Source organism: Chrysemys picta, chromosome 22 (genome assembly GCF_011386835.1).
Source record: "Chrysemys picta bellii isolate R12L10 chromosome 22, ASM1138683v2, whole genome shotgun sequence".
Classification (NCBI taxonomy): Eukaryota; Metazoa; Chordata; order Testudines; family Emydidae; genus Chrysemys; species Chrysemys picta.
The window spans coordinates 2,230,615-2,251,423 of NC_088812.1; the positions used below are offsets into that span (position 1 = coordinate 2,230,615).

At 51.9% G+C, this 20,809-nt stretch overlaps 1 protein-coding gene across 6 annotated transcripts in view; it reads left to right on the forward strand.

Moving 5' to 3' along the window:
* Positions 1 to 20,809, forward strand: part of RFX1 (regulatory factor X1) — a 47,743-nt gene that overhangs the window by 11,664 nt on the left and 15,270 nt on the right. The window contains exons 3-8 of one of the 6 annotated variants that reach the window (XM_065575752.1): positions 5,038 to 5,147; positions 5,718 to 5,801; positions 11,350 to 11,445; positions 16,063 to 16,158; positions 17,707 to 17,802; positions 19,495 to 19,845. In XM_065575752.1, coding sequence (XP_065431824.1) covers positions 5,038 to 5,147; positions 5,718 to 5,801; positions 11,350 to 11,445; positions 16,063 to 16,158; positions 17,707 to 17,802; positions 19,495 to 19,845 — 833 coding nt within the window. The remainder of the gene's footprint in view (positions 1 to 5,037; positions 5,148 to 5,717; positions 5,802 to 11,349; positions 11,446 to 16,062; positions 16,159 to 17,706; positions 17,803 to 19,494; positions 19,846 to 20,809) is intronic. The other 5 variants (XM_005310677.5, XM_008163286.4, XM_065575753.1 and 2 more) reach the window with 5 other exon arrangements.

The window sequence follows — 20,809 nt, forward strand, 5'->3', positions numbered from 1 at the left end:
CTTTATACAGTGATCTGGAGAGCTGACTCTGCCCTGAGAACTAACAGCAAGAGATGGACTTATTCCAATGCACTGCTGCTATTGAGAATGTCCATGCGAGGCGCCTCCTTTATCATCTCTCAGCAACTCTAGATACACATGGACTCGCTTTTCAAGTAAACAGCTAATCATTTAATGCCACCAGACCCGCAAACTCCCCCTGAGATTGGGGAGTCAAGCCAGGTTCTTTCCGGCTTACGCATCATCAATTCAGATTTGAATTTGGAATTTAGTGTATTCCGTTGGTGATGCATGAGTTAGAATAGAATCCAGCTCGTTCTCCCAGGACTGGGTTTCCTCTGCAGGTCTAACAGAAACAAGAAGTCATAAAAACGTAGGTTAGTCACTGTAGAACCTATCTATTACCATAGCTATGCGCTGCTGTAACCACATTATTTATTGGTCTAGAGCAGGGGGCTTGGCAATGTTTGGCACGCGGTTCGCCAGGGTAAGCACCTGGGGACGGCGGGAAGCGGTGCGGGTGAGTGATGTGCTGGCCACGGCTTCTCGCCGCCCCCATTGGCCCGGGACGGTGAACCGCGGCCAGTGGGGGCCGCGATCAGCCGAACCTGCCACGTCAGCAGGTAAATAAACTGGCCCGGCCCGCCAGGGTGCTCACCCTGGCAAGCCGCATGCCAGACGTTGCCGACCCCTGGTCTAGAGCCAATCTATCAGAGTTTCATAGATTGTAAAGCCAGTAGAGACTGTTGTGATCCTCTGGTTTGACCTCCTGTATAACCCAGGCTATAGGTCGTCCCTGAATCAATTCCTGTGTGTACGAGTTTAGAAAAACATCTAGTCTTGATTTAAAAATGGCTAGAGATGGAGAATCCACCACAGCTGTTGGTAAATTGTTTCAATGGTTGATTATCCTGCGTCTAGGCTGAATTTGTCTAGCTTCCAGCCATCCGAGCTTCTTAGACCTCTGGCTGCCAGATTAAAGAGCCCACTATCAAAGTTTTGTTCCCCGTGCAAGTGATCAAGTCACCCCTTAGCCTTTTCTTGGTTAGACTGAGCTCCTTGAGTCTATCACTGTACGGCAGGTTTTCCAATCCTTTAAGTCATCCCGGGAGTAGATGAATGGTGAGTAAGTAGAAACACTTGAGTGCTTGCCTGTTTGTTAAGATGCATTAAGAACTGAACTCCATCTGTAGGTACCACAGTTTGTCCAGGGCTATGTTCTAGTTTCTGTCTCAGAAGGCAGGTGCGTGAAGGCCCTTTGTCCCCTGTCAGATCATACTAGGAAATTCTTATTGTAGCCCGTTATTGTGATTCAGGGCAGGGTCTGAATAAGCAGTAGAAAGACATTGGTTAATAGGGGGAACATTTCCAGTTAACTGACTCAGAACCAACCAACCATCCCTTCTAGATCTAAACACCCCCAGATCAGGAGCTGTCGGTTTCCTATAGAAAGGAAGATTGTTACTAAGGAGCTGAGGGCAGGCAAGGAAAACAGACGGATAATATTCCCGCTGACTTCAGTCGCGTGTTGCAGAGTTGCATGAAATATCATCCAAAGAAACCTGGATAGCCTGAGATAATAATCAGGCTTCACCTAAGCTGTTGAGAAATCTCTTGAGCCTTTTGATTCATGTTCCGGTTGGGAGTTTTCACAGGATTGTATTTTCCTAGCAGTGGAAAGTTTAATTGGAGAAGGTGCTGGGGATCAGAGTCTAGCTATCGAGCCACTCCCTGTAAGGTCCTAAAACATCCGCCCACAACCAAAGCTGGAGTTTATCTTTCTAGCAGACTTCCCGCAACACGTCCCTCCTCTCCAGTTCAGTTCCATGAAGGGCTGTCTGCAGACACTAGGGTTTAAAGCTAGCTTGGATTTTATTCAGAGAAAATTCCTTGTGATTCTCAAAGGGGAGTGTGAGCTAGGGCAGATTTTCCACCGTGCAGACCCTGTCATCATAGATTGACGCTTCTGTTCGCAATCCGGGAGTGATGCAGGCCAGAGATCTGCCACAAATCTTATTCCTTCTAGTTCCCTGGCATAAAGACCCTGATCCTCACCAAGTGTAGATCAATGCAGCTCCGTTGACTTCAGCTGGAACTGTGGGTGCCAGCACCTCTGAAAATCAGGCCCCAATATCGAGTACCTGGCTGGCTAGAGGGGGAGTGTGAGGGGTGATGCATAGGCACCTAGTTAGTTAGAAGACATTGGTGTCCTTCACTCTTCCAGAAATCATTTCCTACTGGACCAGCTCAGAGCTGTGGCTGTAAAAGCCCCCGAAGCTGGTCTTGGGAGAGCAATCATCCAGTTCCTCGCTTTGTTGCCTTGTGAAGGAAGCAAGCGTGCCTCTCTCGGGCATCGCTTCTCGCTCCTGGGAAGCCATTAGGGCACTCCAGGCGCAGCATTCTCCAGCGCCTCTCAGCAAAGTGAACAGCGCTGTACCCAGAGGGGGACCCTACCTGGGAGGCGCTCAACTCCATCGGGAGAGAAGTTGCCAAGAGGGGCTGAGCCTCCGCAAACTGTCACCGACTGCTGCCCTCTTGCACCTGACGAGATCTGGTCCTTAGTCAATAACACTGACCCTGGTGCAATCAGACAAGCCGCTCTTGTACTCCCCCCACCAGTGTAGCAGTGGAAACAGTTCTAATAACACCAAATGCCTTGTAATCCCAGGAGCCCACGCTCTGCTGCCTTTAAAAAGAGAGAGAGAGAGAGAAGGAAAGCAATAATAATGAAAGGTTTACTTACCATCTGGCCTTTAGGTGAAGGAGGAGGGGGTGGGAGTGACTTGATGCACAGCTGAGCAAAGATCTCGCCACCTAAGCACTTGTGGAGGGGCTGATTTCTTTCTGCATTCATCTCCCAGTTAATCTAATTGAAATGGGCACCGATATGTTTGCAGACAGCAGAAAGAGCTGGTTTTCCTTTGCAAAAGTTATTTAGGCCCCGGGATCTGAATGGGAGTTAGGCATCTAAATACCTTTGACGTTCATCTCCCCACCTGCACAGCAGAGGTAATAATACTTATAGTTGCCTACCTTGGAGAGTAGCTGTGGTGCCTAACTAAGGTCTGAACCTGCTTTGTAAACTTAAAGTGTGGTAGGATCAATGGCTGTTGCAGTTTTAGGCACATTAAAAATACCCATCTAAATTAGAGGAGCTAGAATTTAAAGGGAAGGAATATTATAATAATGTTACGTTTCTCTAAGGTCTTTGATCCTGACCTACGCACATACACACAGACTCACTGAACTGCATCTGCCTCTGGGGCAGAGGGTTGCAGCCACTTATTGACTAGTGGGGAGAGCAGGAATTTTGGCCAAAATACTTTACAGAGCATGGGATGGGATCTTTAACAAAATAAAAAGAAACATCCCTCGTTTTTATCTAGCGCTTTTCGCCAGTAGATCGCATAGCGTTTTACAAAGCAGCTCACTGTCATCGTCCCTATTTTACAGATGGGGAAACTGAGGCACGGAGCAGCAAAGTGACTCACCCGAGGTTGCCTTGTAGAGCAGTATCAGAGCTAGGAAGTGGCCCAGTCCTGTGCTCTGTCCAGTAGGCCACTGCACCTCCTTTTTAATGACCTAGTGTGATGACAGCATTGTGCTGCTGGCTGGCATGGGGGAGCCAGTGGAATTGGATTTTCAGAAGGCTTTGGACAAAGTTTCACCTCACTGATCATTGTCCAAACTCCCGACGTCTGGGTTAGGAAAGAAGGGGCCGGGGCTGCTCACTGAAGTCCGTGGGAGTTCGGGCAGATCAGTCGAATAAGGTCCTCAGGCTGTGGAAGCTGCATCGGAATCACTGGGGTTAGCAATGCAGCTTCCTGTGTGAAAAGTAGATTGCAGGAGTCAGGCCTGGCTGGGCTAAGACTTCTTTTTCCATCTTCAGTGTCTCGGATTCTGTGGTGTGCAAAGTAACCAACACAAATACGGTCGCTATCAAGGGCCAGCTACTCTGCATAGTACCAGTGTGAGGGCCTCGCTCAACTGATCAGTAAATGCCAGAGCGCCAGACCCATATGACCCATCGTGCAAAAGCTTCCTCAAAATCCATCTCCACTGCTCCATGGAATCCTAGCTGTTCAAGTGGGAAAAGGACTTCCCACTTAGCCTGTCCTGTCTCCCAGGGTTCCCACGCTGTTGAACCCAGTGTTAACATTGATTTGTTCAAGTGCCCTAAGGAAACAGACTAATTCACCCTCCTGGAAGGTCACGGAGCTCTTTTTTTCCTCCTCTTCTGTTGATAATGTCAAACGAGACACCCATGAAACGTGATCTCCTGCTTCTCGATTAGAATCAGCCCCAGATGAGCTCCCCCTACCCCTCCCTGGAAGGATCAGAGGGTTGGGATTGCACCTTCTAGGATGGGGATGTTTATACTAAACCAGCCTCACTGGAGCTTTGGTGAGAACTGGCAGGGATTAGGTGGCCAAGGCTCCAGGTTATAAAAGCCTTGGGTCTTTTATTACCTGTCTCGCAAGGAACGGGAGCAAACGCAAATGCACACGCACACCCCTGTGCCCACTGCACCATGTATTACGATTGTCTCTGTACAGCTCCTTGTGATCGTAAGTACCTGGCTTGCTTCGCAGGGAATCTTTGCATTAAGGGTCCATCGAACAGGCCGACTGTATGAGAGGCCTGTCACCTGTTTTCTCACTAGTTTTTGGTAGGGGCAGTTGCTGGCTGTTTCTTTCTGTTAGAAGGAAATTCACACCGGGTGCTGCACGGTAATCAGAGGAGTGGTGCCCAATGGCCGAGAGCTCCATTCTACATGTGGGCATGAAACCACTGAGCCAGGGGATTGGGAGTCAGGACTCCTGGGTTCCATTCCCAAGTCTGGGAGCTGTATTCCCCTCCCAGCGCTTTGACTAGAACTCCCCATAGGTCCCAACACCAGTCCTGTGCTCAGTCCACTAGCCCCGGCTACCTCTTGGCAACTCCCTTGAAATATACAGGAGGGATTTGGACACCTTTGCTGAATTGCCTTCCTCAGACTTTTCATGCCACCTTTTCTTCTCCTTTTCCAAAATTCAGAAGGTGCCATGAGACCCAGTGACTCCGTCTCCGAGTCCAGCCCAGGCTCGACGGCCACACAGTCTGGGGTGCCAACACAGGTGGTGCAGCAAGTCCAGGCCACGCAGCAGGTAGGTGGGCAAGCAGGCGATCTTCCTGGGGGATAGCTGGGCGCTGTTAGACTTGTTGCAGGGGGAATAAATCAGACTAGAATTGGGCTCCTTGGATTTGTTTGTTGCTTCTGGGCCTGGTGAACATGAAATCATTTCAGCTTTAGTAGTCTAGGGCAGGCTGTATGTCTGGATTCTGTTCCCAGCTTGGCGGCGGGAAGCAGAAGCTAGTGGTTAGAGCAGGGGGCGGGGAGTCAGGACTCCTACGTTCTATTCCCAGCTCTGGAAGGGGAATGTGTCTCCAAGTTACAGGGTGGGAAGGACCAGAAATCAGGACTCCTGGGTTCTGTTCCCAGCTCTGTCACTAAGTTACTGTATGAATTTGGGCAGGTCACTCCCCGCTCTGCGCCCTAGGACCAAACTGGGATGATGATACTTCATCCCCTTTGTGAAGTGTGTTGACGCCCTCTGCTGCTAGGTACTTTATTAAATGCTGGGGCCTGATGCTAACCGGAGAATGTCTGGGGGCCGCTGCTGTAATCACTCCTGTTTCCTCCATTCACCTTGAACTCTGGGTGTTTTGTTTGACAGAGGCTGTTGGTTCAAGCCAGTGTGCAGGCTAAGCCACCTTCGGTATCCCCCCTCCAGCTAACAGGTGTTCAAGTGCCCCAGCAGGTAAGCGATGGTTCAGAAAGCCCCATGCCCTGTGCTCTTCCACGCTTCTCCCCTGTAACTCCTCCCTGTGCTTGGCAACCTTGCAACTCACAGCGTCTCTGTGTTAAACTGCCCCCAGAACATAGTTGTAGGCACAGCTCCCTCACTGCACGTTGAGTTCATTCACATACCTACAATTAGCAACCTGAGGAGCTGATCCTCCTTTCCCTTCGACCAGCGCAAAGCAGGAGTAACTCCTCGGAAACGACCGCCGTGTTAGCGGATAAGAGATTAGAAGTTAGAGGTGGGTAAGAATCATGCAGATCAGTTAATCCAACTGGTGCAGGGGAAGTTTATTGTTTAGCCAGATTGGGGTCCAGATTTAGTGGTGCCTTAAATGGGGTTGCGTGTTGGGTGCAACGCTGGTCAGAAGAATGGATGGAAGTGGGTTGGATCCAGGCCTCATTGACATCAGTGCAGGGGAGCTGGAACAATTTGTATAGTGGTTCAACGGCTCTCAGCATCCCCAGACTGTAAACCCTGTGTATGATGGAAACGGCTTAAAGCCGGGGAGTGTGGGAGCACCCCCAGCACCAGTGTGTTAGTGGCTAAAGGTGGATTGTCTTACATGGGAGCAGGATTTTACTTAGCTGGTGTAAGGGGCATGAGACCGGAAAAGCAAATCACAGGAGGGTGGAAGATAAAAGAGTCCCTGCCAACTCATTTATTTCCCCTACCTGTTACTTGCTTTTCCTGCTACTTCCCCAGGCCTTCTGCCCCCTTGATGTGTAATTGATGTGCGTTTTGCATCTCCCTGCTGTGTAATTGTCATGCGTTTTGCACAGCACCCTCTGTTGTTCCTACATATCTCAGGGCCTCACAGCTGCTGGGTGAGTTCTGCCTCCTTTGCACTAATCTGACTCCGCCACTGGTGTGTGTAATTGACATATGTTTTGCATGACCACTGAATGCCAGAGAGGTCTATAGCACCTACACCCCATTCTCCACTCACTTTACACCCCGCGTAACTGACACCATTATTTATGGCCACGTCGGATTCTGGATCAGAGGCCATCAGAACTGCCCCGTCTTATTCCAGGTTTGAATGTAGCCCTAGGACTTAAGTGGTAACTGGACCCATTAGGCTCAATTAATCCCTGGTCATATAGGGCCAGATCCAACTCTCATTGACAGCAATAGGAGTCTTTTCACCTACTTTAATGGGAATTTAATCAGATCCTTTATGTAATGCTTGGGTTACCTGATCCCAACATTGTTCTCAGGGAAACGCGCAGCAGCAAAGATGGCTCGTAATTGGAATTGTGGCGTAGGCATTGGAAGACACAGAGGCTCTTCCTGCAGTGCCGGCAAACGGGGAGCGGGGCTGTTTGGCCTGTGGAATGAACCTTCTAAAAACAGTGACCGTGTCTTAAGAAAGAAGGGTGGTCATGTGATTAAAGCACAGAATAAATCACACACATGTCAGGAGATCTGGGTTCCATTTCCAGTTCACCCACTGTCTGTCTGCCTGGTGGACTTTGAGGGCATGCAAGACTCCTCAATTCTGTTCCCAGCTTTGGGAAAGGAGAGGTGAGTGGTCAGAGCAGGGGGCTGGGAGTCAGGACTCCTGGATTCTTGGCCTGACTGTCTCTGTGACTGAACCAGTCACATACTCTCCCTACCACTTAGTTTCCCAATCTGCAAATCAGGGATAATTCTTACCTACTTCTCCTGGGGCAGGCAGTATGAGTCAGAATAGCCTGGGGGGTGCGCTCTGCCAGAAGGTGCTATCTTGGTAAAGCATTACATTTGTAATGAAGATGCAGCTGTAGGCATATGGACAGGCATCCGGAGACTGCAAGAATATTTGTGAGTTTCTATCATTCATCTAGCACAGCTGACGGGCCACTAATCATTATCTAAACAGTGGTTTCCTCTACGTCTGGGACAGACTGGAGCATGCCCAGCATAAGGGAGTCTCACTTCTGTGCAAACTGATCCGCTCTGCCCAGGGCCGGCTCCAGGCACCAGCTTCTCAAGCAGGTGCTTGGGGCGGCCGCTCCGGAGAGGAGCGGCAGGTCCAGGTATTCGGTGGCAATTCTGCGGACGGTCCCTCATTCCGCCTGGGAGTGAAGGACCTCCCGCCGAATTGCCGCCGCAGATCGCGATCGCGGCTTTTTTTAGATCGCGATCGCGGCTTTTTTTGTTGTTTTTGTTTTTGTTTTGGCTGCTTGGGGCGGCCAAAACCCTGGAGCCGGCCCTGGCTCTGCCTCTGGCTTTTCCTTTCCATGTTAGAAAACACTGCCAGGCAAGAAGTTGTCTTGCCTTGAATTCATCAGTGATTGAAACTCATGTGGATTTGACAGCTCCACACAAGCAGAGGGGTCGCAGACACTGAACTAGGCAAGATTAAGGAGAGGAAGCAACGTTCCCATATTTCCAGTCCATGGTTGGTTTGGCAGCTTCCTTTCTCTACATGAAATAAATAAAATATATCCCAAAGCAGTTCACAGACTACACACCGTAGCACTGAAATGCAGCTGCCTCTGGGCGTTAGCTCACAACCAGATGGTGCAGTGGGAAACTTTGGCCAAGGACAGAGTTAAACGATGTTTAGACCCCAAATCTGTCGTCTCTGCTGATCTCGAGGAAAGCGACTCCTGTGTGATGATTCTTCACACCGAAACCTGCCAGGCTAATGGGGGGAGCATTTGCTGAATGGTGGACGTGGCTGGAGATGGCTACAGTGCTTTGAAGGACGGGCGTAGGATGAGGAAGCTGCAGCTAGCACATCACATGGAGATTCATAGAATCATGGAAATGTGCAGCTAGAAGGGACCTCGAGAGGTCATCTAGTCCAGCCCCCCGCACTGAGGCAGGACCAAGTCAACCCAGACCATCCCTGACAGTGGTTTGTCCAACCTGTTCTTAAAAACCTCCAATGAGGGGGATTCCCCAACCTCCCTTGGAAGCCTGTTCCAGAGCTTGACTCTCCTTCTCGCTAAAAAGCTTTTCCTAATATCTGACCAAAATCCTTGCTGCAGATTAAGCCGATTCCTTCTTGCCCTACCTTCAGTGGACGTGGAGAACAACTTACCATTGTCCTCTTTGAAACAGCCCTTAGCATATTTGAAGACTGTTCTCAGGTTTCCCGCCTGCTTCTCTCCAGACTAAACATGCCCAGGGTTTTTAATCTTTCCTCTTAGGTCAGATTTTCTAAACCTTCCGTCATTTTTGTTGCTCTCCTGTGGACTCGCTCCAGTTTGTTCACATCCTTCTTAAAGCGTGGCACCCTGGAGAGGGGACTCCAGCTGTGACCTCACCCGTGCCAAATAGAGCCGGACAATTACCTCCAATATCTTACATGCCACACTCCTGCGAATACACCCCAGAATGATACTACCCTTTTTCACAACTCCATCACATCGTTGGCTCCTATTAAACTGATAAGAACAAATCGTAGATAATGTTTTCACCCCTATTTCATTTGTGATCCATTCTAACCCCCAGCTCCTTTTCACAGTGCTACCCTCGGGCCAGTTATTGCCCATTTTGTAGTTGTGCATTTGAGTTTTCCTTCTTAAGCCTGGTAGCTTGCACTTGTCTTTACTGAATTTCATCATGTTGATTTCAGATCAGTTCTCCAATTTTTCAAAGTGGTTTTGAATTCTAATCCTGTCCTCCAAAGCGTTTGCAACCCCTCACAGGTCGGTGTCATGTTCAGATTTTATAACTATTTTCTCCATTCCATTATCCGAGTCATTAATGAAAACACCGAATGGCACCTGTTTCAGGACAGACCCCTGCAGGACCCTAGTAGATACGTTCCCCCATTTTGACATCGAACTCCTGATAATTACTGAGGATGGTCTTCAAACCCGTTTTGCACCTATTTTACAGTAATTTAATCTAGACCACATTTCCTTAGCTTTCTTATGAGAATGTTACTTGGGACTTTCAAAAGCCTGCCTGAAATCATCTCCTAAGCACAAGAAGCTGCAGACGACCTCTGTGCTTCACAGCTTCTGCTGGGTTCCTATTTCCTATTAGATCCCTGACAAGGTTCTGATGTTGATCTACAGTGACCTTAATGAGTCAGACCTCCTCCATCACAAAGCCGTCTCAATAGCGAGATGTCAGGGTGAGTCAGCGCTCGCCACTTTTGGGTGAGCTTCATGACTTGCCTCTTTCTCAGACTGTCACTCAAATGATCGGAGCAGTAGAAAATCCAGATAGCTCAGAACCCTACAGCCAACAGCTCATCTAAAGATTTGGACGGAGTCTTGGCTGTCCGATCTGGACAGATCTTACTGGAATTTGTCATCGGTGTGTAGTGCCTAAGACCTCAGTGATGGGCTCTTCAGACATGCCAGTTGAGGTCCATCTGTTCGGACTAGCATGACGGACACTGTAGTAAGAAGAAAGCCTGAGACACAAGCCCTTGTATTAGAGGCTTAACTTCGTATATTCACTAATGTTTTATCCAGTCGGATTTTAAAGTCCCAAGTGTTGGAGCTCCCACCCCTCCCTTTGGAGAGGCTCTTCCACAGCCGGATCTCCAAGCCAAGATGCTGTCCCAGACGTTTCCCCATTATCCCTAGTTGGGCCAGCTTTCATGCCTGCTTCACAGTGCCCTGGGTTAACCTTTGGCCATTTCGGCTAATGTTCTCCTTAGGAATGACCTGAAAAGCCTTTTCCTGGGTAATGCAGCTGCCTTGACAGTGCAGTGCTAGACGAAATGCGGAGAACCTAAAACCACATCTCAGCTTGTCTGCGTGCCAGGCAGGTGAAGAAACCGCCTATCAACCGGCTGCAAAGATTTTCTGCGTGCTGGCGTCTCCTGGAAGTGGGATCAAGGAGAAGAGAATGGGGCTCAAATGCTGCATCACGCCTCCAGTTTTTGGCGGGTTGCAGTTGCATTTGGAAAGAGAAATAAAACGTCCTCGGCCAGCGTGGTGTTAGTCTGCATGATGGAAGGCAGCCGTTCCTCAGAGCTACAAAAAGGGAACGCTACAGAATTTGCCCCATTGCATATTATTTTCACTGACTCAAAGAAAGTAGAGATGAAAAAGCCCTTGTATTCTCTACCCCATTTCCCAGCCAGTGTATTTCTCTCTTTGCTTTGTTTGTCTAGTGTTTAAAGTCCCCAAGTGATGGCACGCCCCCTGCCTAGGGACACAAGTGGGCAGCCTGTTTGATGTTGGCCAGACACAAGCAGATGAAGGTTTCTGCTGCCCAGGGGAGCCAAAGAGGTCATTTTGATTTAGTCACGGTTCTGTGCGGGAGTTAGTCCAGACAAATAGCGAACATGCCGAATGGAAACTGACTGTACTTGTGAGTACTGTTCCGAATGACACTCTGGCTCGGGCTGTACTGGTGAGTATTGTTACCCAAAGCCAATACAGCTTCACTTACACTCTGGACTAGCGCCGGCTGCCCAGCTCGGGCGGTTCTCTGGACCAGCGCTGGCCACGATCTGCTCTGCTCCCCAGCGGCCAACAGAACTTGGCATTCCTCTGACTGCGAGGTGGTCATTAACCAGGACTTCTTTTGTATCCTCCCTTTGCAGCGGCTGGTGGTGCAGAGTACTTCCCAGGCTAGCAAAGGAAGCCAAGTCTCGGTGGCCGTGCACAGTGTTCAGCAGCAGGTCCATTCTCCACCGGAGGTGGGTGGTGGGATGTTGTTCCTCCCTAGCCTGGGGAAAGCATGACCAGGCCCCCAGACAGCCACAACGTTTGCATTGCTCTCTGTCGCTCATTATTTACCCCACCCCCTCAGTTCACCACCGGCATCCTTGTCTCATCACTGCAGCATTTCACCTTCACAGCAAGACATCAGCCTCTTCCTGGGGAAAGATTCAGCCACCCCACTGGCAAGTGTTTAGCTCTGGGTTTATGTTTTGGCCCCAGATCTGGCCCAGAGTTTGACACCAGGGTTTCGTTTGGCCCCAGATCCTGTCCAGACCTCAAGCCGGAGCAGGGGCATGTTCAAGGGATATTTGTTTGATGGTTTAGTGATCCCCATTGCGCCCTGAGTAACTGGCAGGTCTGGAAAGCTGCTCTCCATGGTCACTCACAGTCGCACGGCATTGATCATTCGGGCTGAAGTGTTCGTTTACAAGGGAGGGGGCTCAGTGCAGGGGGAACCGTCCTCTGTTTGACAGCTCTGGCTAGATGAGCTAACGGCTCCCAGGGATCTAGACTGATCTCGGTTTTGTCACAGGAAGGGGATTGGTGCGGGGTGCAAGAGGCACAGAGGGAGGGGATCAAGCCACCATAATTTGTGTGTGTCCTTGGCATAGACTCACCATCCTGGAGCACCTCCTCGTGGCAAGATCTGGCATTGCAGCTCCTCCGGCGGTCAGGGGTCTGTGCAGTGACTTGGCCCTCTGGCTAGCTCACGCTGAGCGCCCCAGCCCTTCTGGGGCAACCAAGGCCCAGCTCAAAGGAATGAAAACTTCCCCCCTTCCCAGGCTCCACCCCCGCAGAGTCTTTGTCGCTCTGTGACAGTACTGCCTCCTGGGCCTTCTCCCGGGAGGCCTGTCTCCTGCCCTGCCGCTGATTCTCAGATTTCTTCCCTCAGGCCTGTTTACGAATCTCTGGCTGCCCTCTCCCTTCAGGGATGGCCCCAGAGCACAAGCTGCTCCCTTCAGATCCCTTTGTAGTTCCATTCCCAGAGAGCAGAAATCCCCAACTTCCTGTCTCCTGGGTCTCCTCCTGTTGGCCCTGCAGTCCTTCCTTTATAGGGCCCACCCGGCCTGCTTCTCCCCATTGCCCTCCAGATGTCCCAGAAGAGGCTAATTGGGCTGACAGGCGTCCTGTAACCCTGTCACTGCCAGCGTGGGGTATACACAATCCTCATAACCTAAAGGGACATTGGCCCAGATCTTCCAAACAGTGCAGGCACTTCACCCCCATTGAAATCAGTCGGAGTGCGGCTCCTACGTAGCTTTGAGGGTCTGGGCCATTGTCATGCTCCCCGCCTGACCCTGCGCTGTGTGGAGCTGTCCGGTTGAAGTCAGTGGGACCCTTGTGGGGAATGAGGGCTGCAGGGTCAGACCCTCGGGCTCTGCTTTGGGCACATTTTAGTGCAGGCCAGAATGTCATAATGACATGTATAAATGATTCATTGTAGAGCTGTTTAATAAATGTAAGTACCTTCCCCTGCTGTATTTGCACAACTCCCCTCCCACCCCCAGCCTTGGGGGGGGTTGTGACCAGAAAGGGCAGCTGACAAAACAGAGTCTGCTTTCACTCGTTGTGCGGAGCGAAATAATGAAAGTAAAGTAGGACTCCTGGGTTCTGGTCTCAGCCCTGGAAGGGGAGTGGGGTGCAGTGATCAGAGCAGGGGGTGGGGAGCCAGGACTCCTGGGTTCTGGTCTCAGCCCTGGAAGGGGAGTGCGGTGCAGTGATCAGAGCAGGGGGTGGGGAGCCAGGACACCTGGGTTCTGGTCTCAGCCCTGGAAGGGGAGTGGGGTGTAGTGATCAGAGCAGGGGGTGGGGAGCCAGGACTCCTGGGTTCTGGTCTCAGCCCTGGAAGGGGAGTGGGGTGTAGTGATCAGAGCAGGGGGTGGGGAGCCAGGACACCTGGGTTCTGGTCTCAGCCCTGGAAGGGGAGTGGGGTGTAGTGATCAGAGCAGGGGGTGGGGAGCCAGGACACCTGGGTTCTGGTCTCAGCCCTGGAAGGGGAGTGGGGTGCAGTGATCAGAGCAGGGAGTGGGGAGCCAGGACACCTGGGTTCTGGTCTCAGCCCTGGAAGGGGAGTGGGGTGCAGTGATCAGAGCAGGGGGTGGGGAGCCAGGACTCCTGGGTTCTGGTCTCAGCCCTGGAAGGGGAGTGGGGTGCAGTGATCAGAGCAGGGGGTGGGGAGCCAGGACTCCTGGGTTTTGGTCTCAGCCCTGGAAGGGGAGTGCGGTGCAGTGATCAGAGCAGGAGGTGGGGAGCCAGGACTCCTGGGTTCTGGTCTCAGCCCTGGAAGGGGAGTGGGGTGTAGTGATCAGAGCAGGAGGTGGGGAGCCAGGACTCCTGGGTTCTGGTCTCAGCCCTGGAAGGGGAGTGCGGTGCAGTGATCAGAGTAGGGAGTGGGGAGCCAGGACACCTGGGTTCTGGTCTCAGCCCTGGAAGGGGAGTGAGGTGTAGTGATCAGAGCAGGGGGTGGGGAGCCAGGACTCCTGGGTTCTGGTCTCAGCCCTGGAAGGGGAGTGGGGTGCAGTGATCAGAGCAGGGGGTGGGGAGCCAGGACTCCTGGGTTCTGGTCTCAGCCCTGGAAGGGGAGTGGGGTGCAGTGATCAGAGCAGGGGGTGGGGAGCCAGGACTCCTGGGTTCTGGTCTCAGCCCTGGGAGGGAGTGGGGTGTAGCGGAGCGGGGAATGAGGTATATTTCTATTCTGTACAGTTTCTACCATAGCTCTAACCCCTCAGCCCCTTGCGCTCTCATTGGCTGCTGACCAGCTGCTGTAACTGACACCTTCACCCCATTCACTCCCCTAAGGGGCTGGCCCCAAGGGTGGTTAGGAGCTGAAGGATGTTTGAGGATCTGGGCTCTGCTCCCTAGCGGCTCTGACTAGCCCTGTTCTCCTCCTGCTAATGCAGAGTCCAGTGAAATCAGAGGGTCGCCCTTAATTTTTTGGGGCGGGGGTAGGGAGGGATCAAGATGTTTCTTATTCTGCTTCTGCTCCTGGCTTCAGTCTAAAGTAATTCATTAGTGAGGGACTTTGGTCCAGATCCTCCCAGGTCTTTAGGTGCCTAACGCCCATTGATTCCGTGGGAATTCGGCTCCTAAGCACCTTGGAGGAGCGGGGACTGTTAGGGTTCTTCACTGACCTTGTGCATGAGTCAAGTGACGTCGCTTCCACCAGGATCCTATTTTACATCAGGGCCAAACCTAGGGCTCCCTGGAAGGCCCCAGATATGTCAAGGACTCTGAGTCCCGGCAGATGAAAGGTTGGTCCTGGAATCTTTTATGAAGAGGCAAAATGTTATGAAATTCTTCCCAGTGTTAATAACTCCGAGAAGGACCTTTGGCAGTACGTGATCTTTTAGCTTGGCAATGTCTCTTTTCCCCATCGTGGTTTTTACACACCGTAGATGTGCAGGAAACTTGGAAGGAAGAGCTTGCTAACAGAACTGGCAAGGGGTGAGCTCCCCCCATGAAGGGAATGATTGGATGGTGTCACATGATGGAAGCATGTGACTCAGACCCAGTCCTGCTGGCCTGGGACACATGAAGGGAGCAGGAGTTCAGGCCAGGAGCAGGGAGGCTGCGGTACAGTTGTGCTAAAGGAGGCAAAGACCTACTTTGGAAATCACAGTTGGGAGCAAATTATCGAGTGTGAACTGAGCACTTAGCACTGCAGGACACTAGAATAGCTAACTCGGGCCCAGCCAAAGGAGTGCTGCCTAGTGGATAGCGCTCTGGACTGGACTCAAGAGACATGGGTTCTGTTCCCAGCTCTGTCACTGGCCTGCTGGGTGACCTTGGGCAAGTCACGTCATCGCTCTGTGCCTCAGTTTCCCCCACCAGTAAAATAGGGACATGCTATTCACCTCCTTTATAAAGTGCTTTGAAATCTACTGATGTAAAGAACTAGATAAGAGCTAGGAATTATTATTATTACTTTTTAAAGCTAGGCAAAAATCAGGCAAGAACACTCTTGGCGATGCAGAGGACGACAATAATATAGAAAGGAAACACTCTTGGTTACACATTCTGAATTAACTTGTGGAACTCTCTGCCACTGGATGTTATTGGGATCAAGAATGTAACTGGATTCACAAAAGGGTGGGGCATTTACATGAATAACAGGAACAATTACATTAGATTGAATAAAGGGGTTAGGAGCAAACCCTGCCTGAGAGGTGGTAGCAAGAAACTTCCTCTCTGAAGCAGCTGTGACTGGTTGCTATGGAAGTTGGGATAGTAGATCCAGTCTAGCAATTCCTATATTCCTCACATTGTCTCCCCAGAGGTCAGGGGGAGGGGGGAAGGGTGACATTACAGTACTGTGCTCTTGTCTACCCACTTCCTGTGTTGCTGTCACTTCCTGTTGTTCCTGTCTTAACCTGCATGCTTCTCATCTGTTCCACAAAGCACCATCCAGATCTGGCAGCTAGCGAAGTCACCCCTCAGAACAGCACACGGCTGTGGGTGGTGGGCTTGGCAGAGCCAGGAGCTCCCAGGAGGGATCTGAAACAGGAAGGAGGGGGTATGTGTTACGGAAACACAATCTGTGTTACTCCTTCCCACTAAGCAGCTGATAAAACACGTCCTCCTTGTTTTTCCAGCACTCCCCTGTCCAGAGCAACAGCTCCACCGCCAAACCAGGACAAGTGCAGCAGCTTCAGGTGCATGGAGTCCAGCAAGTGCCCGTCTCGCAAGAGGTGCTGTATGGTTGCAGATCCCAAAGTAGCCCCCCGGGGTGTCACCTGAGCCCTCTCTGGTGGGGAAAGAAAAGCCACCCCACCTGGGGCTGATGGTAGTAAATGCTCTCAAGAGCTTGGCTTTGGAGCTCCATTGGGTGTGATCGTGGATCGCGGATCTGAGAAAAGTGTCCCCACCACAACAGCTACCAAATACAATTTTAGTATCTTCCCCCCAATAGCGACTCACAGCTGTTGATGTTTCAAAGAGGCAGCAGCTCAGACCGTCTCTGCTACTTAGAAACAAACATGAACCTTGCAAAGTTTTGTTATTGCTGGGCAGATACAGTCCGGGCAACATCAGAGTGATGTGGCCACTCACTGGCCCCAGCCTGGGTGCCCGAGCCCTGCCCTGTGGGGCGAGAGGGGGATTTCAATCTCCGGGGTCTGTTCCATCCTTGGCTGCCCTCACTTCTAGCGGCACCTGTTTGAGTTAGATGAGGACACCTGGGGGTATAATTGGTGGTGACTTGAAAACTGATCAATGGAAATACTTTCTCCCACAACACGGAATCAGACTGTGGAACTCCCTGCCACAGGAAGTCATTGAGGCTAAGAACTTAACGAGATTCAAAAAGGGACTGGCCACTCCGATGGATAACAAGAATACCCAGGATTGTTATAATTAATGATAACCATTTTGGAAGAGATGTTACATTTCCTGCCTCAGGGTTTAAGTCAATCTCTGCCTATTAGGGCCTGTCTACACTGCAGACGGGAGGTGTGATTGCAGCATGTGTAGACAAACCCAAGCGAGCGAGATCAAAATAACAGTAGCAGTGAAGCCACAGCACCACTGGCAATGGCCATTTGAACATGTAGCCAGAGTCCTGGGGAGGCGGAACTAGCCCACGTCACTGCCCATCCTGCCACAGCTTCGCTGCTAGTGGTACCTGAGCTAGCCTGAGCACGTCTACACACGCTCCAACCCCACCCCTCCCGACTGCAGTGCAGACAGACTCTTAGAGACCAGACTGAGAGATAATGTGGAGCAGATTGTCCAACATCTGCTTCTGGAGGGTTCTTACGCCTCCTGCGGACACATCTGGTGCTGGCCTCTCTCTCAGGCAGGACGCTGGGCTGCTTGGCTCCAGCCTGGCCATTCCTGTAGCCTAACTCACTCCACCCAGGAGCCACCAAGCAGCCGTCCGATAGGAGCAGCTGTTGGTTACTATCAGCTTGGGCTGGGCTATAAGTGACCCAATGAGCGAGTGCCATCAAAGCCAAGACGGCCTTTCTGGGTCTGTCCATTGCCTTGCGCTAACAGACCCCTTTGTTGGTAGCCTTAGCACTGAGGCCGAGGAGAATAGCCAGAGAAATGGAGCTCCCCTCTCACCCCCGAGATCGCTCTGATGCAGGGCGGTGTGCATGCCTCACGGCACGTGCCCTGCCTGGTTGTGATCTCGGAGTAACCAGCCTTGGACTCTCTGGGGCCTTGAGGTGGTACCTTTCACCAGCACGGCCCTCACTCGGGGAGGTTGTTGATGGCCTGTTTGTTTGCCTCCACAGCGCTCAGTCGTGCAGACCACCCCCCAGGCCCCGAAATCGGGCACAGTACAACAGCTGACGGTGCAAGGACTCCAGCAGGTTCACGTCACTCAAGAGGTAGAGCTTTCCAGTCACGTAGCGAGCCGCCTGGGGGCTGTGCCCTTCGGCTAGTTCTGAGGCAGACATCCTCTGCCCTCGGCCGTGGCGCTCCTCAGCTAGACCGACAGTCGTCTCTTTGCAGAGTAGCTGATCCCAGCCTGGGCAGAGAATTCAAGGTCAGAAGGGACCATTAGATCATCTGGGCTGACCTCCCCTGGAGGAACATCTCACCACATCAATCCCCGGCCACTGCAGGGGCACCTCGCTCCCTCCTGTTCTCTGCCGCTGGCACCCGCTCTCCGAGGGCTGAACCGCCTGGTCTGACCAAAGTCACTGGGCTCAATAGGGGGGTATCTGTGACGACTGGATGATGTCATAGAAATAACCCAGGCCAGGGAATTTCAACCAGTTACCCCGGTACTGAGCACACTTCCTTGTTCACTGGCCACACTTTCCGAGAGGGAAGAGACCTGATAGGTCCACTCCAAGCCACTCCCTTGGCAGACCATGCCCCATTGGTCCCTGTTCATCCAGGCCGTTTTCCATTCTCTGAGCAAGGGAGCTTCCAGTCTGTGCTTGGGGTTGACCTTTCATCCCAGCCCTTGTACTGGGGGGTAGACCCAGGGAGGGCGCGAAGGGACAGAGTTGGCATAAGAACCAGTGGGGACAAACTGGCCAGGAATAGATTGAGGCTGACTATGAGAAGCAGGTTTCTGCCCCTCACAGGAGGGAGGGTCTGGGACAGCCTCCAACAGGAGCAGTGGGGACAACAACCTGACTCCTCTGAAGATGGAGTTTGTTCAGGGTGTGAATGGGATGAGGTGACAGGGGGGCCTGTGACAGCAGGGGGCTGGACATGATGACTGGTCCCTGCCAGTCCTGTGTTCCCATTACCCTTCACATCCCCTAAAGAGTTGCTCTTCCCCCCCATGTTTATCCCCACCCCATAGACCTGGCGCTGGGACAAAGGAAGCTCTGGAAACGCTGAAATCCCGCACCCAGGCTTTGGTGCCACACGTTTGGTTTTGAGCTGCCCTAGGGCCAAATCCAGCTCCCGGAATTTTACTTAGATTCCTGCCTCTGTATAGCCAGCATGGTCTAACTGATCTCATTCGCCCCCCCTGCGGGGGGAACCTGCTCGCAACGCTGCACAGAGCCGGTGCTGCAAAAGTTAACAGTCTGATCTTCAAACTACAGGGTCGTAAGATGGCAAGATCCTCAAACCCATCTCTGGCTTGCAGCCATCTTGTGGGCTTCTCCTTCCTCCCCCAAGTAACCAGTATGTGGTCTTGGGGTTAGAGCTGGGGACTGTGATTTGGGACAGCTGGGTTCTGTTCCCAGATCACCCACTGGGTCAATTTAACCAAGGCCCTGATTCTCACAGGTATTTAGGTTCCTAACTTCCACTGAAATCTATGGGAATTAGGTGCCTCAGTACCTTTGAGAATACAGGCCCAAGTCACGTCACCTCCAGTGCCTCTCTTTTCCCATCTGTATAATGGGAATAATTCTCCTTCCCTGCTGTTACTCAGCATGGTCAGGTCCTCAGATGGGAGATGCCATGTAAATGCAGAGTACAGTTGTGGTGTATTAAGTAGCGACTGGGTTTAACTCTGAGCCGGAGCTTCCCCCATGAGCAGGGAAGCAGTGGAACAGCTCATGGGCGCAATGCCAGCTCTGATTTCCTCAGTGTTTCTGTTTATTGTTTAGAGCGCAGGCAGTGAGTTCCCTGGTCCGGCTAGGAACAGTGAGCAGCAGCAGCCGCGGGCAGTGCAGCATCCTCTCTCCTTAGAGTGTAGTAGCGGGACGCATCCGCTGGCCAGCTGCTGTCTAGCCAGCCAAGAGCACAGGCTCCACTATCTCCACTCGCTAGAATCCACTTCGGAGCAGTGGGTGGAACTGGTCCGAATGCTTCCTCAGCACCTCCTCCTCCCGCAGCAAAAGGTGGTGATTGAGCAGCCACCGTTCCTCTCCTCTCATCACGCCAGTCCCGACCAGAGAGTCAAGATTCAGAGAGTCCCTCAGGTGCTAGTGTTTGGGACAGCAGCTACAGCTCTTAAAGTAGGTCCTGGAGAGGTTCCCCCGGGAGATCCAAGAATGGTTGCCTCTGCCCTCCCTGCTCCTTCCAGAGAGCAGAGCTGGAACCACCCAGCAGCCCCAGCCACGGACTACTTCCTTCTGCTGAAGCCAGCAGCATTGCCCCGGGGATCCCCGCTTTGCCTTCGTTCCTTACCCACCTAGGCCAGTCCCTGCCACGGGCACTGAAATTCTTGGACCTCTTGAAAGCAGATATTTGGTTTGTGTCTCGGATTTGAGTGAAATAGGAGCCCAGGAGCCGAGTTTTGGGGGAGGGAGGGAGGTGCCTGGATTCCATCCACAGAGACAAGGCTGGGACATGGGAGAACTGGCACCAAATTCGTTCCCGTTCACAAACAATTCTGCTTCAGTGCAGCAGATTTCACTGTCAAATACGAGTGAGTTAGAATACTGAGCTCTTCCCTTCAGAAACCCACGGGCAGGGCGACTTCTGGCCATTGGAGGTCCCATTGCATTAAACCCAATGTCCTGCCAAACGCCAGGACGGGCAGTTCACATTCTGCTTCCCTGAAACCCTCCTTGTCATTTCAGTTGGATGCAGGATTCCTTTTCGCTTCCTACCGTAAACTCTCATTCAGGGTTGCTAGGCAGCTGTCAGACAGCTGCTGCACCCCACCCCAGAGGGTGGGGCCCTTTCGTGGTGGGTATAAAATGACTGGGGATCCCTTGGTGATGGACGGGGTTGGAACAGTTTCAGAAATTGTAATAGTCTGAGTAGTAACGTCGCAGGATTTATAAAGTAAGGCGATTGCGTTGGCCAGTGTCGCTGGAAACCTGTAAGAGAGAGAGTGTGTGTGTGTGTGCGTGTGCGCGCGTGTGCGTGTGTGTGTGTGTGTGAGGGGGAAACAGTGACAAGATACAAGCAGGAGCTTCCGAAAATAGGAGCTTCGAACAGCTGACACAGCTCGTTATCTAGCAGGAACCCCAG